General features: G+C 39.8%; 1 protein-coding gene across 1 annotated transcript in view; it reads left to right on the top strand.

The window, feature by feature from the left end:
- Positions 1-74: 74 nt before the first annotated feature.
- The window catches only part of LOC138023015 (uncharacterized), a 34,784-nt gene continuing 17,358 nt past the window's right edge, over positions 75-17,500 (top strand). The window contains exons 1-14 of the mRNA XM_068870051.1: positions 75-141; positions 330-414; positions 3,150-3,429; positions 5,420-5,574; positions 6,836-6,994; positions 7,866-8,249; positions 8,899-9,227; positions 9,310-9,463; positions 10,374-10,493; positions 10,569-10,862; positions 12,957-13,064; positions 13,781-14,146; positions 14,632-14,997; positions 15,512-15,877. Of these exons, the coding sequence (XP_068726152.1) occupies positions 94-141; positions 330-414; positions 3,150-3,429; positions 5,420-5,574; positions 6,836-6,994; positions 7,866-8,249; positions 8,899-9,227; positions 9,310-9,463; positions 10,374-10,493; positions 10,569-10,862; positions 12,957-13,064; positions 13,781-14,146; positions 14,632-14,997; positions 15,512-15,877 (3,214 nt within the window). The 5' untranslated portion in view covers positions 75-93. The remainder of the gene's footprint in view (positions 142-329; positions 415-3,149; positions 3,430-5,419; positions 5,575-6,835; positions 6,995-7,865; positions 8,250-8,898; positions 9,228-9,309; positions 9,464-10,373; positions 10,494-10,568; positions 10,863-12,956; positions 13,065-13,780; positions 14,147-14,631; positions 14,998-15,511; positions 15,878-17,500) is intronic.

The following is a 17,500-nucleotide window of genomic DNA, read 5'->3' as shown; positions in this document are numbered from 1 at the left end:
TTAATTGCAATACAGCAATTATTTTCAAAAGACTACCATCTGTCGATCAGCTTTGTGGTGGAGCAGGATAAAGCTCGATATAGGTCACCTGAGATGAAGCGCATAAGCTTACAATTGGCGAAATGGTTAGTCACTCTTCTGGTGAGTATGATTGTGCACAATTTTTATACATCTGTAAATGATTAAGATGTAACTATTCAATACACAAATGAAACTAAGGGCTTTCGTTTCTTAAGCGCCCGAAGACTAAAAGAGACTAAAAGTTTTCGTTTTGAAAAGGAAGTTTACTTTAACTTAGAATAAAGTTTAATATATTTTCAATTTTGTAGATCATTATGGCTGGATATTTTACCGAGGCAACTCAATCGGAGTATGATGAAGAAGATGAGTTTAACCTGTCTTGCATTCCAAAAGGTGAATTATTAGAGACTTCAAGACTTACGACGCGGTCGTCAACGAGAACACCACGCACGAAACAACAAAGAGAACAAATAATCGTGCTGCACGCATTTTAACACATAAACGTGCGGTTCTCTGCACAACAACGACGTGAAATCACCAAATTTGAGGTTTTGACGACAACGCGAGCCCTGATTGAAAAGTGAATCTTTCATTCTCTATTTTTCCTCTGAAATCGCTCGTACCAATTTATTTTTAGGATATTTCTCTCACATTGTACAACGCGAACGAGATGCCGAACCGCGAGAAACTTACGATACTGCAAAGTTATATTATGAAGTGACGTTCTTCAACGTCGTCGTTGTAGATCTTAAACTCCCTATAGAGGTTTTGCACGGCAGCCATGTTGCATGGCGGGAACAATAGATTCTTTTTGCTATGGGAACAAATGTTCTTTCTAATGCAAAACATTTTCATTGTTCCTGCCGTGCAACATGCATATGGCTGCCGCGCAAAACCTGTATTGACCTTGTGTAACCTTAACTAAAACTTTTTTCACGAAGGTATAATTAACTGATCAAAGAAAAAAAAAGATGGAAGCTTGTGAATTCCGTAAATTAATAAAGGACTTTCAAACTTTTCACCTAATAATAGACTTAAGAGCATGCAAATAAAGGGCGCTAAGTACAATTGCTGACTCATGCAGGCAGGTTTTCCTCCATATTAAACTCATCAAACTGTCGTGGAAATGATGGATTTGACGAAAAGGTATCAGTGCTTAACCTTTAAAGTCTTTTCAATGCGCTTTTTTTTAAAAATCCATTCGTCATCTTAATTTGTGGGATATGATCAACTATTTGACATGCTGGTTTTCGTTTCCTTGGTAAAGTGTAAAGTATAGTGTAAAGCTAACCGAAAACATCATCCCATTTACAGAGATCACCCGCGGCGGTTGTTACAGACAGCTGTTGGTTCTCACGACACAATGAGCTCCATGCATGGTTTTGTTTTAAAGCACAATGGAACCCCCATTCAGCGGCCAGTAATCAAATTCCCGAGATAATTGTAGAATAATATTGTAAATCAAACCTCTACTAATCGCCAGCAGCCACCTTTTGGCCGTCCCGATGAGAGTTCTCCTGTTGCTTTCACCTGTATTAAGCGGCCACCAAGAATTTAATACCCTTAGTTTGGCTTTGTTTTGAAAATGTGTTGAAGTAAAATACAGTCCGAGATAGGTGACGACTGATAAAAAGATTCAAACACACCTTTGTACAATTCAGCGGTCACTAAGCTAACAGATACAGGTTTTAATTTTTACTCAACATGCAAACTCAGTATAGAGTGCGTCAGTCAAATCAAATTAATTCTCCAATCATAATCTAGATAACTTGTCCTTGCATGTTTTTCTACAACTATTTGCGTTGAAATCCTTCTGTTTTAAGCTTCCATTCCAACCAATAAATTGACGGTTAATTTGTCCGACTGACCTCCTGTGAAGTAGTTCGCACATAGTACTTCCAAGCCATAGCCGCTGCGTCTGTTTATACGTTTTCACTCAATAACTGCTTTGTCATGATTTGTTGGTCTCTCAAGAAATTTAGTAAGCCATGTTGCCATCAGTTTTGGGACATAATTAGAATAAAGAGACGTTTCTACTAAAGATTATACTTATTTCTGACGATTTTCCATTAACTTAAAGCGGCCAACCTCCATTAATTTAAGCGGCCACTAGCCGACGGCTACCCCGAGGGTGGCCGCTTAACAGAGGTTTCACTGTACTGCTTTTCCAAATTACTGAGTTCAATGTACTGTTGACAAGAACTAGTAAATTAATTACAGCAGTACGTTCAGTTTTAATCAGACTGAGTTCTAACTGCAAAGTTTGAACCAATGTTAGAAACTTTTTAAAACTCACTTGTCTGTCAATGAAATGAGTTTCCTCGGTTTTACAACTTACACTTCACAGCTTACATTTTACTACTTGTTATGTATTACCTCCCGCCAGCATTTATTTACTTTTGTGTTTTTGAAGTTTTTTGTTTGTTATGCCTAACTATTTGTTCTTTTAAATATTGGCAGTTGGCGTTTAGACTTAAAGGAATCTTTCGTGATCTTTTTCAAAACTTAGCTTGCAACAAATTATTTTGGACACAAAATAATGCCATTCCCCCCAACTTTTCTGATTCAACTATGCAGCATGTTAAGTTAACATCAATCGACAAAAATCCTTTTTCCCGAGACTAGTATAACTAGATTTTAGATTTATTTTTGGGTTGTGCAATTCCACTTTCAAATTCCTCAATTAGATAATGGCCTACTAGAACACGTACGTATAGGCTTTGTGCACCACACACTTCAATGAGCTTTATTTTGTAGTACTAGTTAGAATAATCACTTTTTAATTTTTAGTCTCTAGCTTTTATTGCCGAGCACAAGGAGAAGGAGAAAATAATTCAAATATCATCAAATGAAAATGCTGGTTTTTGAAGAGAAGGGAAAACCGGTCAGGACTACCCGAAGAAAAACCTGTCGAAGCAGAGTAGAGTCTAGAAACATCAAACTCAACCCACATATGACACCGAGTCTGGAAATCGAAATCGGGTCACATTGGTGGGAGAAGAGTGCTAGGCTCGCCATTGTGGCATCCCACGCCTGCTACCCTTCTTCATGTTGACGTAAATTAAAGTAAAACCAATTAATGCAATGGGCCAGTCTTAATCAACGTGTTTTAATATACGTTCATGTAGAAATCAAAGGGGTTTTGCAAGAAATATGGATGAACGATACCCAGATACACAACTTGAGCTCATTGCTGGAGCATCGCGACTTTCCAGAGAGGCCACATTGCAGTGGAGTAATCAACAGTTTCAACTCTAATTTAACTCGAGAACTATCTGGTCAACGACTTCGAGCTTATGTTACAGTCCCAAAGAGTGGATTCTACAGCTTTCACGTATCCTGCAACAGATCTTGCGCTTTGTCTTTTAAGGCCGAAGGTGTTAACACATATGTGAGATGCAAAAATAAGTAAGACACTTTTTTTGTTTTTTTACATACTTAAAGCATACATAATGTGAAATATTTTTTTCGCTGTAAGTTGTGTTGGAGGCAGTGTGGCCGAGTGGTTAGGGCACTTTCCGTGATATCTGGAGATCCCGAGTTTAAGACCCGTTTTGACTACTTGCTGAATTTGATCCTGGTATACGTAGTACCTAGTTCAACTTCTCGGCTGCACTTGTAACTAGCCAACGGGTTTGCCTCCGGCCAGTTGGGATTCTTAACAGTTGTTGTTGTTGTTGTTCTTGTTTTGTTCGGTCGTTTCGTTCATTGTGTTGCATTGGCCCTGATGAAAACCCCCCTATAGGGAGTGGTCAGTTAAATATGTATTGAATAGGCCATTTCCGAGTTCATGTCTGCCTTCTCTTCAAAGCGAGTCTAAGTGCGAAGTTTTTGTGATGGTAATTAGTTCTCCTTTACATATGAATGAAAAATAATTTTCGGAAATGGCCTATTGTATTGTATCTCGTCACCTTCGAGAAATACATTTTTTCGATTCTCTCCGTGAAATAACACGTTAAACTCCGTTTTATATATAATTAATACTTCAGTTTAAAAAAGTGGGAGGTGCGGTGACCTCATGGTTAGTGTGCTCGACTTCGGAGGACATTGTGTTGTGTTCTTGGGCAAGACACTTTACTCCCTCGGTGCCTCTCTCTACCCAGGTGTATAAATGGGTACCAGCGAAATGCTGGAGGTAACCCAGCGATGGACTAGCATCCCATCCAGGGGGAAGTAGAAATACTCCTAGTCTCTTCATGCTACAGAAACCTGGGGTAAGCTCCGGGCTGATGGGCCACTAGGCCTGTAAGCTGACTTTACCTTTACTTTTTTTAAATAAAAGTACCACAAATAGGGAGATGTAGTCTGTTCCTATCATAACTTTGTCTGGATTCGCATACAACACGTCTTTGCATATATCAAATTAATTATTTGTTGTCTTCCGAAAGTTGGGGTTTTTCAGAAGGTTACTTGTGTTTGATTTGAAATATTTTGTTCGCTCCTTATTATTGCAAAGCACATTTACATATACAGGCAAAAACTAACGATAAAGGAGTCCGACGTTTCGGCGACATCTTGGCGCCATTGTCAAGGGAAACTAAATTAAATATGCCATCTCAAGAGTAACCGTGTTTAAACGTACAATCAGACTTAAATCGCGCTAAGGTTTTTGTCTAACTTATGCAAATTAATGACTCTGGACTCTTAGTTACTCTTGAGATCGAATATTTAATTTAGTTTCCCTTGACAATGGCGCCAAGATATCGCCGAAACGTCGGACTCTTTTATCGTTAGTTTTTTCCTGTACATGTTTATCTAAATCATTGTTGATTGAAGCACATTTTGGTATAGTAATATGAAAAATGCTCTATATAAATGACTCGCAGGGCATGACATTTTCATTGCCTTTCAAGTGATTTCTTCTCATAGAACATTGCCGTAATACCGATTTTTAAGACAATTCGGTATAACAGCAGTCTTTCTTATGAACTCGCCTTGAAAATGAGGTTTACGTACACCTTACTACAGCGGAAACCAATAGTGTCATCAACATCTGTTTCCTTTTAACAAATTAGCGGCAGGATATAAACGCCCGTTTACCAAGATCCACGACCTCTCGTTGAGAAGAAAGTGAAAAGAAAGCCATTTGGATTATGTGGAAAAAAAAAAAGAGAAAATTACTTCATAAATATTTACAAGGAACTTTAAGGAAAATTTGCCAAGAAATATTTGTCCCGGAAGAACAAGTCTGTGCTTTGAATTCCCTACTTGAATTAGCACACAATTGTCGCCGGGAGAGGTTTATGTCACTCTGGGTGACAAATATTAAATTATTGCAGAGACTCAAAAATATACCTTCACTTTAAAGATAATTGGCTAATGTGAATGGTATCAGGCTCGGTGATTTGACGATAATACATGATACTTCAAACTGAGAATCTCTTTTCATTCCTTCTAGGACAATTAGCGCACATATGACAGCAGGCACGTTCTACGAGTTAACTGTTCTTCGCGTTGGAGGCACGGACGAATATACAGGACTGGAGTGGTCTTCGACTGATGACTTCAAGAAAGGCCCCATTCCCGAAGAATACCTGGTTGCCTACAAAAACGGTAGTAAATTCGCCACTCGGTGTTAGATTCTTTATTTTTTATGAGTTTTCTGTTCAACTCCCCAGCTGGAGGAACAGAACCAACAAGATCAATCTGATCGTAACATGCAGTTTTAAGGTTATCGTGATGCGTTCTTCGCGTGCTTCTCACAGTCTATTTTTGTCATCAATAAACAAACATTCCCTTGCACCAACGCTAGATTTTCGAGTCGCCTCGAACCGGCAAAACGTACGTCCTACCTCAGTCACACCCTCGCAAGAAACCAAATTGTATGGGACGTTAAAGACCCGGAAAGGGTAAGGAACATTGTTCCCGGTGTGGTCGCCAGGCGTAGTTTTGAACTACTACTACTACTAGTTTTGTAGTTCTCTCACGTCCATGAGAGATTGTAAACTGCATTCAAGCAGTATGGACGAGGTACTAAGCTACACAAGCTTTTCAAACAACAAACATGTACAAAAAAGAAACAAAAAATAGTCCTGAAATGCCCCGGGCCTAGGAGAGTAACCAAAGAAAATGTGTTTATGCAATTTCAGAGACGGTTGGGGCAATTCGCATTAAGCCACCAGAGCTGAAATTTTCCTGACCGAGGTTGTTGCACGTATCCTCTAGGTCCTTCTCGGAGGTTGAAAAAGTCGCAATATAGGCCCGGGTCCTTCCTCAAAAAGAATACTTGTGTTGCAGAGTGTTGGTCGACTTTCTCTAGTAACTATACGGTACAATTCTTTCATGTTCGTGTGCCTCGTTCGGAAATCATTTCCTTTATAATATAACCTTTTGCTGTTCCTCTATGCAAAATCTCTAAAACTATGTGTCAATCATTCTATCGCTAAGGTGCCCGACTATGCTCTCATTTAAACCAAAATCAATTGATTATCTATTGTATCTTTACACAACCATTTCATGAAGGCTACATTTTTACTGCGTTAAGACAAAGAGCAATATCATAATATCTATTTTTTTGAAAAAGAGAATTCAAATTAGCCATAATAATGTAGATAATACCTTCTTTTTTATCACAGCTATCACCATCATTGTCCATAGCCCATGGCGGCCGTAGGTGTACTTGTTTAGACTTGACCAGTTTCCCCCATTCCTTCGGCACTGCGTTCTTCTAATTCGCAATTAGACATCGAGATAAATGTGAAGTTGACTAAGCCGTTCCATTTCAAAGCTGAAAAGTCCGAAATTAACACCGAAAACTGGATAGCGCCTAAAAGTGGCACCTAACCCACTGACTTGTTTATTTGTTCATTCGTAGATGGTGTCCTCGGTCAATTCCAGCAGGGAGAATGGGCGCCCTGGGAGCCATGCGACATGCTTACAGGGAAGCAAAAACGAGAACGGCGTTGCCAGAGCGTCCCGCCTTTGTATACTGGTATCAATTCCTCGTTTCAACTGAACGAAAGTAAAAGTTGTGGTACGTTCCAAGTGTTTTACAGAAGTAGAATTAATGGGTCGGTTTATAGTGGTGAGGTAAAATCTTCATTTGTTAATCGGGGTGAAAATTTTCTAAGTGGTTTGCCCTTGGGCAGGTCCTGCACTCTCTATCCTTTATTGACTGGAAGGACTTCCGTTGCTTGATATCATCCAGTAACATTGTTGGATCCTTCTTCTACACTTGCGATCATTAATGCACAATTTCGTTTCAGTCTTAGAAGTGCATGGAAGGGCAAGTTTATGATGACCTACCATAGCTCAGTGGTCGTAATTTCGACACCGGCAAAGCTGCACTCGGATTTTATCCGAGCATCCCCGAGTTACCATCGAAAGTAAAAATACACCCTTTCAGTTTAGTTGCGCACCGCGATGTCAGGTGGAAGGTCGCAAATTGGACTCCGGCCGGACCAATACTCAGGGTCTTTAGATAACTGAGGGGAAAGTGCTGCCTTTCTAATTACATCCACAAATGCTTAGACCCTCTAGTCTTAAGGACGATAAACCGTAGACACCGTCTCACAACCCTTTGATGTTCATAACGCTGTGGGACGTTAAAAGAATCCACACACTATTCGCAGAGTGTAGTCTGTCCTATGTAGTGTATCACAGTTGGGAGAGTAAGTAGCTACATCAAGCTGGAAGACCTTAGACAGCAATGACCAGAACCAGGTTGCTGACCAGCGGTTTTCGTTAAAACAATGGTTTGCTGGGGGTGCTCAGTCTCGCGGGCTCACAAAAACCTGGTTGTGGTCATAGTTATTTAGGGTTTTTCCATAAAGCTACTCTAAAATCCCAAACCCCACAGCTGACTACAACTTTGTTAAGCCAAAGGTGAGCTTACTTCCTTTCAGATTGTCCAAGTTCATGGTTAAGACACGAAAACTCCAGTTACTTAATGATAAGGGAACCAAAAAGCTGGAAAAAGGCAAAAGAAAGCTGCATCAGTATCAAGTCGCAGTTGGTGACCATTTCAAGCTTTGAAGAAAACAAATTTGTAGCGTCCATCGTCGATAATTTTACATGGATAGGTGCACAATGGAACGAGGCTTTAATGAATTACACCTGGGTGGATGGTGCAACCATTGGCTTTAACACAATGTGGAACACCAGAATAAACGACAGCAGCTTGTGCGTAGCTATCTGCCAAAGTAATGAAAAACATCAATGCAGCGTAGATGGAAATTGGTACCAAGTGGATTGTATCAATCCCAATTCATTTGTTTGTGAAAAAGCCGGTAAGTGGTAATGACAGCGAAAACTGGAAAAAACATTCCGCCTTCCAGGGTGTGGTCCACGAGAATTTGTTTGTGTTCCCTTGTCCCAACAAGCTTGTGTTTCCTTTTCCAGACAGTGATTCCAAACGTGTTCCCCACCTTTCGATCCCTTTAACTGTTCACCCACTTCTTTAATTTCCTTGAGACAGTTTTGTCTTTCTTCCCTAACTATTCCCAATTTCAAACGGACCACATTTTCTTTTTCCTGACCACTGTTCGGAGAATCTCAAAACATAAAAATTGTACCTCAATAGATTAGTTTGATCGGTGCAAAGTACCTGAACAAAATTTATCTTCGCTTGAAAGAAATTCAACAATGAAAAGACTCCAAACCGGTGACGACTTGATGTCGTCTTTCGAATTATTTACGCATTTTCAAAACAAAATTAGTCAAAAAAATTGACCTTATCTGGCTTGCCAAAAAAAAGTAGCTTTGAAATATATGTGTATATTACATGTAGCTTTCAGCTCAGCTGTGAAACTCTTGTACCAGTAAAGTATTGCAGATGATATGGTTTTGAGTCTGCCTTAGTCATTACAGTATTTTAGTTTTTTCTAGGCACAAATAACGTGCGAGGATCAAGTGTGGTAATATCATTTTCCTCCACAGTCACTTACAATTATACCGACAATGCGACGTGCGATAACATAACGATGGGGTTTGAAAGTGGACTTTTCCCAGATGCCAACATTACAGCCAGTTCGACACATGGAGAATTCTTTCCCAGAAAAGCCAGGCTTGCGGGTAAAGAGGCCTGGTGCCCATCGCTCAATTCTTCGAGGGTAGACTTTCTCGAAGTCAAACTAGGCTCGCTGCATAGTATTTGCGCGATCGCCACTCAAGGTAGGCATGCCCCTGATGCCTATACAACGACATATCGCGTACAGTTGTCCTCAAATGGGTCCGTGTGGGAATGGTACAACCATGGGACTAGCGAGGTAGGAACTTCATTTTAGCACTGATTTTAGTATCAAATAATGACACATTGGCATTAAAGTTTAAAGTGCCTCATTATTCCAGGTTCTACAAGGAAATGACAATTCCTTCGATGTGGTCAAACGTGAATTGAAGTTCGCTCCAACAGCCCAGCTTGTTCGTATCTGGCCATGGACCTACGAAAATTATCCATGCTTGAGAATCGAAATTTTTGGGATCCCTGTGGACAACTTAAAAGGTAGCTACGCATGAAAATTTGACAACTCGATCATTGCTTTTCGCTGCTAACAACCCTCCAATGAATGTTAACATTTGAAAGCATTTAACAAAAGAAAAATAAAACTGGACACTTGGAAACTTTGACCCGTTCGTCGGCATTACGCAAATTTCGCTTATCCTGTTCATACATAATTCCTACTATTCAGTTACAACACTTGTTTTTGATTTTCCCTTTGCCGTGCATGTTGCTGTTTGAATGACATCATTATAACCCTATTGAAGACGACCATTTTTATTTGGCCAGTCGCAGCTTCAGGTGCAGAAACGAACCAGTTATGACGTAAACACATGCAGTCGGCGTATAGGGATTTCAAAATTCATTTTGACGCAACCGCTATTACAGTTCATATTGCATAAGGGTGCAAGTTACTGAGTAGTTGTGTAGGTGCTTTTTTAAATTGTAATTTAATTATTTCATTTTTAATTAATTACTTGATAGTAAGTTGCAGACAAGAAAAGAATTTTAATAAAACGACGAAACCTTTGAGTTTATAATACATGTTTCGACAGAAACGTCTGCCATCCTCAGTTAGTCAGAATACAAAGCGATGGAACCTGAAGTTATAATAAATAAAAGATGCTGATGTGATAAACAACTACAACAACTGAATGAAGTATAGCGTGAAAGTGTGGGCATTTTCTATTTCAGTATAAATTCAGTTTTCTGACTCAAGGGAATTAATTAATTAATTAATTAATTAATTTATTTATTTATTTATTTATTTATTTGTGGTTATGGTTTCGAATTTAGAATTGATGTGGTTGTTTTTCTGGTTGTTGATGATGCTAGCGATGATTATGCATTTAATTAATTCTTAAGATTATGAAAAACCCTATGAAAATTGATGATGAATGATGCTTGTTGACAGGCAATAACGAAGATGTCGATAACCATGACGACGATGATCATGAAAGTGACGATGACAAGACGATCGATTACGACGACAACGACAATGACGACCACGAAGAATACGAAGACGGCGGATTATGTTGATGAGTAGTAGAAAAAACAAAGGGGTAGTAATAATTATGATGACGACGACGATGATATGTCCTCTCAACAGGTCCACCAACTGGTCCACCGGTAAATGTGGCTATCTCCATGGCGACCACGCAAGTGGCAATCATATCCTGGAGTTCATTACCAGTATACTATGCTTTTGGAGGGCACTCGTTTAAGTACAAAGTTTCTATTGCAAAGGGAGAATTTAGTTTCACCGATCTTGGAGTCACCGAGACCTTTCTGAAAGTAAAGGGCTTGGAAATAAACTCCACATACTGTGTGTCGTTATTGGCTTACAACAGCTTCGGAGATGGTCCCTCGAGTGACTGTGTGAAGTTCAAAGTAGCGTCAGGTATTTGAATTCAATAAGGCCTTGTATAAAGGAAGCGGAATTTCCCCTCCGTATATAGCTGGGACACAAATATCACAGACACAGCAATAGCCGAGAAAAACAGTAAATAATAATAATAATAATAATAATAATAATAGACATGTAAAAACTAGCGATAAAATGTTAAACTTCCGATGTTTCGGCGATTTCATGATGCCATTATCAAAGAAATGGAAATGAATATGCGAGTTCATAACAGATATAAAATACTCCAAATTTGCATAAGTGAAGAAGAGCTAGACAAAGACTTCAGCACGGATTGAATCTGTTTGCACGTTCAACCGTGGTCTTAATCGTTTGATGTACAGCATTTTGTTAACCAGATAGCCCAACTTCTTCATACATTTCTTCAACACTCTAAAGCAGCTAAGGAGGTCCTCAGGGAGAGCACCCGCGTGGTCTTGATCGTAATCCTTCCGTACAGAAGATGACGTACTTTTGTGGCCAGCCACGCGTGTATGTAGATGGCCACGTGTGTAGCTAACATAGCTACCTGTATCGCACAGGTTGCATTGCCGAAATTGGCACACAACGCAATGTTGATTAACCAGGTGTGGTTTGATCTCGCATTCATGTAGGTCTTGGCCAATTTTTCGACTAACAAAGTCGGGTTGGACTGTAGTTTGGAGCTTGAGACTTAAGTCTCAAGTTCAGATTATCACATATTAGTTCACGTGATCATGAAGCCTGTTATATCATTTAACCATTTTCACCCAAGGAAAGTGACCCACAGACGAGAAAAATCGTTAGGGGTGAGCTGAAGCAAAAACTGGACAGGTGTCATTCTTAAATATTACATAATCCGAAAAGCAAATGGTCATGTGGTCATTATTGTAGAAATGGTGCCACCCTACTAGCAGAGCCTTTTTTAACTCGACGAGATACTCTGTTGAGTATGCGCAAACCGTTGCTTGGAGACAGTTTCAATCCCAAGTCTCGATCGCTCTCCAAGACGCCATGTTGATTTTCGTACTGAAGGCTCGATTTTGACCTTCGCCTTGTCAAAAATATGATGCGCGCGTTGCCTAAGCCGGTTTAACCGGAGTGACTACAATCATAGACAAAACCGTTAAGTAGGTTAGCACTTTTGACATCTTCTTTGCTTTTTCCACCCCTGATTCAATGCTGTGCAAAACTGAACGGGTCTAGTGGGAAATTGTTTTTACCTTCTAAAATTGAACAGGGGGGAGAGGGGCTGTGTAAGAGAAGGTGAAACTACTTCTTTTGCGCTTTAAAAATACAGCTCTGGTGCCGGGTTCATTTACATAACCGTCCCAACTACTTTTGTCTATGAGTCTCTCTTTCTCCCCTCCGGTGATTTTCAGAGAGGCTCTGCTCGCAAGGAGAAATGGAGCATGACATGATCAGAATCTGTGCTGAAGTCACTTTTCACAGTTTGTTTCCTTAACATAAGCAAAAAGCAAACAGCAAAGAGGCTTCAATGCAAAATATCAAAGAACGTGTTCTCTCTCCAATTTCAAGCCTGGTAAACTATTGGATGGCAAAACGCTTATGAGATCAAACATGCTTACTAAGATTGAAATTGTCTGAGGGCCCCCACAGACGAGGCAAGTTGTTGTCCAAGACTTCTTCCAGTCGATAATTGTTGGTGTTGGGAATGCGTTTTCACATACAAAACGTTTAGTTGTGGATAACCGTTACGTTTTGCACGAGTCTGGGAACTTATATCGGGCAGAACGAGGAGCCGCTGACTTTAAAAATCGTCTGCGCAGCTGCGAAATAGACTTAAATAATCGATAACTTTCTCGCAAAATGGACAGGTACAAAACACAGGTCACGAGTCACAGGTCATTGTTTTACCAATACAGAAACAACCCTAACCGTTTACTAATGTTAACATAAGGCCTTGAAACTATTGTTTAGGCCTAATTATGCCTAAGTGTTTAGCTTCAACGAATGTTTAATATTCTTTCTGTGTTGGTAAAAGAATGACCTTTGACCAGTGTTTTGTACCCGCCGCTGACCGAGGGAAGAAGAGAGCTGTCGATAACAAACGTTCCTCATCGAAAAAATGGAAAACTTGCTTCGTTTGTATAGGCCCTAAAGTCTCAGTTGTCAATCATGATGTAATTATGAAAGACAAGGATGATCTAATCATGAAAGGCAAGGATGATCTAATTATGAAAGGCAAGGATGGCACAGTCGGTTAGTGTGCAACCTTGGTGCAAGAGGTCCTGAGTTCGATTCCCGGATATCACTTCTTTCCTTTCCGTGTTGCTAAGTAGCTTTAAATACCCGTAAAACGGAGCACTGATGGAAAGGGGGGAGTAAAATGAGCGCACCGTCGACCTCAGGTTTGTCAGTTGAATTACTGTTACGAGTTGTTAAATATGGTTGCTTAACTTTACTTTACTTTACTTTTACTTCCAACATTCACTGGTGGTGTTTTAGCTGATTGATGTGGAAGTGCTGGAAACATAGTTAATAGAGGGGAATGGTTATGAAACCCGACAAATTTCTTTGTTGTAAGTATTTGTTCTCTTTTTGACTGTGCACAAAACACAATAGTCGTTTACTCCGTACTGAGGAGCTAACCAATAGAAACGCGTTGGTTACGCAATTCATGCATAGTGTATGAGCGCAAAACAAAAATTGTGCACAGTCGTGGACTTTCCAACCTAAATCTTGGTATCTTTGTTTGCTCCTTAGATGTTTGCCGAGCTTCAAAGCCAGTCCCCTCTATTAACTATGCTGGAAATAATGTCAAAACTTGTGAACCGATCGAAATTTGAATACAATTTAGTTAATTACACTACTACCAAAATTACAGAGAACGCTCTAATACAGGGACAACATCAATAAGTACAATCATTGGTTGACTGCAACTATGTGAACGATTCAATTTGTGCTCCCCTTTGCAGTATGCTTGCCTGGATGGTCTAGTTTTGGTGGTCACTGCTACAAAGCTTTTCAAAAACAGCCTTTCACCTGGAGCGCTGCTTCTTCTAATTGTCGCAACAACAATTCCGAGATGGTTTCCATATGGAGCCACAACGAAAATCAGTTCGTAAGTTCTCTAATAAATTCATCCTGGAACTGCTCGTGGATTGGATTGCGATTCTTTCAAAATGAGGCACAATGGCTAGATGGCTCCAAGGGAAATTTCACAAAATGGCATAACCCCCCTGCTCACCAAAATACCAGCTGTGTTGCGTTCTTTGAGAGTACTGGACTGTGGACAAATATATCCTGTTCAAATATGTGCTACTTCATCTGCAAGCGAAGAGGTGAGTCGAAGTACGTGGTTTAAAAGGGATGCAGTGATAGTGTAGTAGTAAGAATTCACCTCCCACGGATGAGGGATTTTGTCTTTGTTGTAGGTTTTTGTTCTCTTTTTGACTGTGCACAAAACAGAATAGTCGTTTACTCGTACTGAGGAGTTAACCAATAGAAACGTGTTGGTTACGCAATTCATGCATAGTGTATGAGCGCAAAACAAAAGATTGTGCACGGTCGTGGACTTTCCAACCTAAATCTTGGTATCTTTGTTTGCTCCTTAGATGTTTGCCGAGCTTCAAAGCCAGTCCCCTCTATTAACTATGCTGGAAATAATGTCAAAACTGGTGAACCGATCGAAATTCGAATACAATTTAGTTAATTACACTACCACCAAAATTACAGAGAACGCTCTAATACAGGGACAACATCAATAAGTACAATCATTGGTTGACTGCAACTATGTGAACGATTCAATTTGTGCTCCCCTTTTCAGCATGCTTGCCTGGATGGTCTAGTTTTGGTGGTCACTGCTACAAAGCTTTTCAAAAACAGCCTTTTACCTGGAGCGCTGCTTCTTCTAATTGCCGCAACAACAATTCCGAGATGGTTTCCATATGGAGCCACAACGAAAATCAGTTCGTAAGTTCTCTAATAAATTCATCCTGGAACTGCTCGTGGATTGGATTGCGATTCTTTCAAAATGAGGTACAAAGGCTAGATGGCTCCAAGGGAAATTTCACAAAATGGCACAACCCTCCTGCTCAGCAAAATACCAGCTGTGTTGCGTTCTTTGAGAGTACTGGACTGTGGACAAATATATCCTGTTCAAATATGTGCTACTTCATCTGCAAGCGAAGAGGTGAGTCGAAGTACGTGGTTTAAAAGGGATGCAGTGATAGTGTAGTAGTAAGAATTCACTTCCCACGGATGAGGGATGAAGAATTCACTTCCCACGGGTGAGGGATTTTGTCTTTGTATTAGGTTTTTGTTCTCTTTTTGACTGTGCACAAAACACAATAGTCGTTTACTCGTACTGAGGAGCTAAACAATAGAAACGTGTTGGTTACGCAATTCATGCATAGTGTATGAGCGCAAAACAAAAGATTGTGCACGGTCGTGGACTTTCCAACCTAAATCTTGGTATTTTTGTTTGCTCCTTAGATGTTTGCCGAGCTTCAAAGCCAGTCCCCTCTATTAACTATGCTGGAAATAATGTCAAAACTTGTGAACCGATCGAAATTCGAATACAATTTAGTTAATTACACTACCACCAAAATTACAGAGAACGCTCTAATACAGCGACAACATCAATAAGTACAATCATTGGTTGACTGCAACTATGTGAACGATTCAATTTGTGCTCCCCTTTGCAGCATGCTTGCCTGGATGGTCTAGTTTTGGTGGTCACTGCTACAAAGCTTTTCAAAAACAGCCTTTCACCTGGAGCGCTGCTTCTTCTAATTGCCGCAACAACAATTCCGAGATGGTTTCCATATGGAGCCACAACGAAAATCAGTTCGTAACTTCTCTAATAAATTCATCCTGGAACTGCTCGTGGATTGGATTGCGATTCTTTCAAAATGAGGTACACTGGCTAGATGGCTCCAAGGGGAATTTCACAAAATGGCACAACCCCCCTGCTCAGCAAAATACCAGCTGTGTTGCGTTCTTTGAGAGTACTGGACTGTGGACAAATATATCCTGTTCAAATATGTGCTACTTCATCTGCAAGCGAAGAGGTGAGTCGAAGTACGTGGTTTAAAAGGGACGCAGTGATAGTGTAGTAGTAAGAATTCACTTCCCACGGATAAGGGAATTTGTCATACTAACAACCTCTCCGTTCTTAAGATATATATGTAGAGGGAATTACCCGAAAAAGACCCGTTTCTCAAAAGCCTCGAGACTTTTCGGGGCATCTTCAGCTGTCACAATTCGCTTTGTATCTTAAGAACAGGATGGTTTTAAGTCGTTAAACTTTACAATCATTTTGCTTTTTGTTACGTTGAAAACATGTTAAAAGACCAGACTATGATAAGAAACGGATTGGTGAATTCGTGAATGGCTTTTCGTACCCGAAACGATTTTTGGAGTTTCCAGAAACGAGTCCCAGGTCCTTTATTTATTAAACGAGATGCTTCCGTGAAGCATACACTGGGTTGCCTGTGGTACGTGTTACAGAAAACCAGAAGGCACTGAATTGTGTGGTATTGAACTACAGCATTCCAGTCTCTGAAGAATAACAAATAAAAGAGAAGCGAGAAACATTGGCTTTTGGGCTGACGTGTTGATAATTTTCAAGTTCCCTCACAACTTCTTTTCACCACAAGTTTAAGGGTGCCTTCTGAGCATCTGACAGCTACAATAGTTCGCTGAAGTTAATGCCTGTTCGGCGGGGTTAGTGTTTGGATGGGAGACCAAAAACAATATACCCCTCAAAACAGAAGCATTGGACCGAAAATTCTATTTTAACGCTAACAAATGCGGACCAAGCAAGGAACTGATTTTGTTAGCTTGCTTTATGCGAAACAAATATTGATGAAAAAGTAAATAAATAGTGGTACAAAGTTTTTGGGAAGAGCAGAAGGAAGTTTTCTGGACGGTCGATCGAGAATAAAATATTTTGCCATCAGCAACAACATTTATGACACGAAAACAACATTAATTTTTAACCCCGAATATAAAAAGTTACGATCACCGACAAACATTCTGGGAGATTTTTGCTAATGTACTTTTGGCTGCACCAGTAAAAGCGCAAAATCGAAAGTGTGTTTACTCGCGAAACAGTGTCAAATCATCATTTGACACAGATACCGGGTTTTTGTTTTTGTAAGTTTCCTTTTTCTTTCAAGTGTTATAAAGTTTGACAAGAAATGTGCGAATTCAACACAAAGATCACAATCGCCCAATTCTTCAGGTTGACAGACAAAACTTTACTCTCCAAGAGGAGGTTATTTATCGCCAGGTAATTCCATCGTTTTGGGGATAGCACCTACTTTATTATTCATCAGTGTCAGATTTTTTTTGCCGATTTTGGGGGTCATTTTGTTGAAACTCAAGCAAGCTTCCAACAGACCTGTTTATTTTCGTTACACTATACCACAAAAATGCTCCCGTATCACATTTCAACACACGTATGCAAATTTGTTAACCTCGAAAATTACACAACATGATATTAAAGTTCACAAAGGCTGGAAATATCTCGGCAAAATCCTTTTCTAGCGAAAAATTAATCGAAACAAACAACATATTTACTATTAGAGGCAAAAATACCTTCCTATTTCAATTGCGTGCGTGCAAACAAGAGATGCAATTAAATACATTTTTGACAGTTCACATCAAAACCCTTTTCGACTCGGAACGCT

The sequence above is a fragment of the Montipora capricornis genome, chromosome 11 (genome assembly GCF_036669925.1).
Source record: "Montipora capricornis isolate CH-2021 chromosome 11, ASM3666992v2, whole genome shotgun sequence".
Classification (NCBI taxonomy): Eukaryota; Metazoa; Cnidaria; class Anthozoa; order Scleractinia; family Acroporidae; genus Montipora; species Montipora capricornis.
The sequence above is the reverse complement of the archived record's forward strand: the minus strand, read 5'-3'. Positions and strand labels throughout refer to the sequence as shown.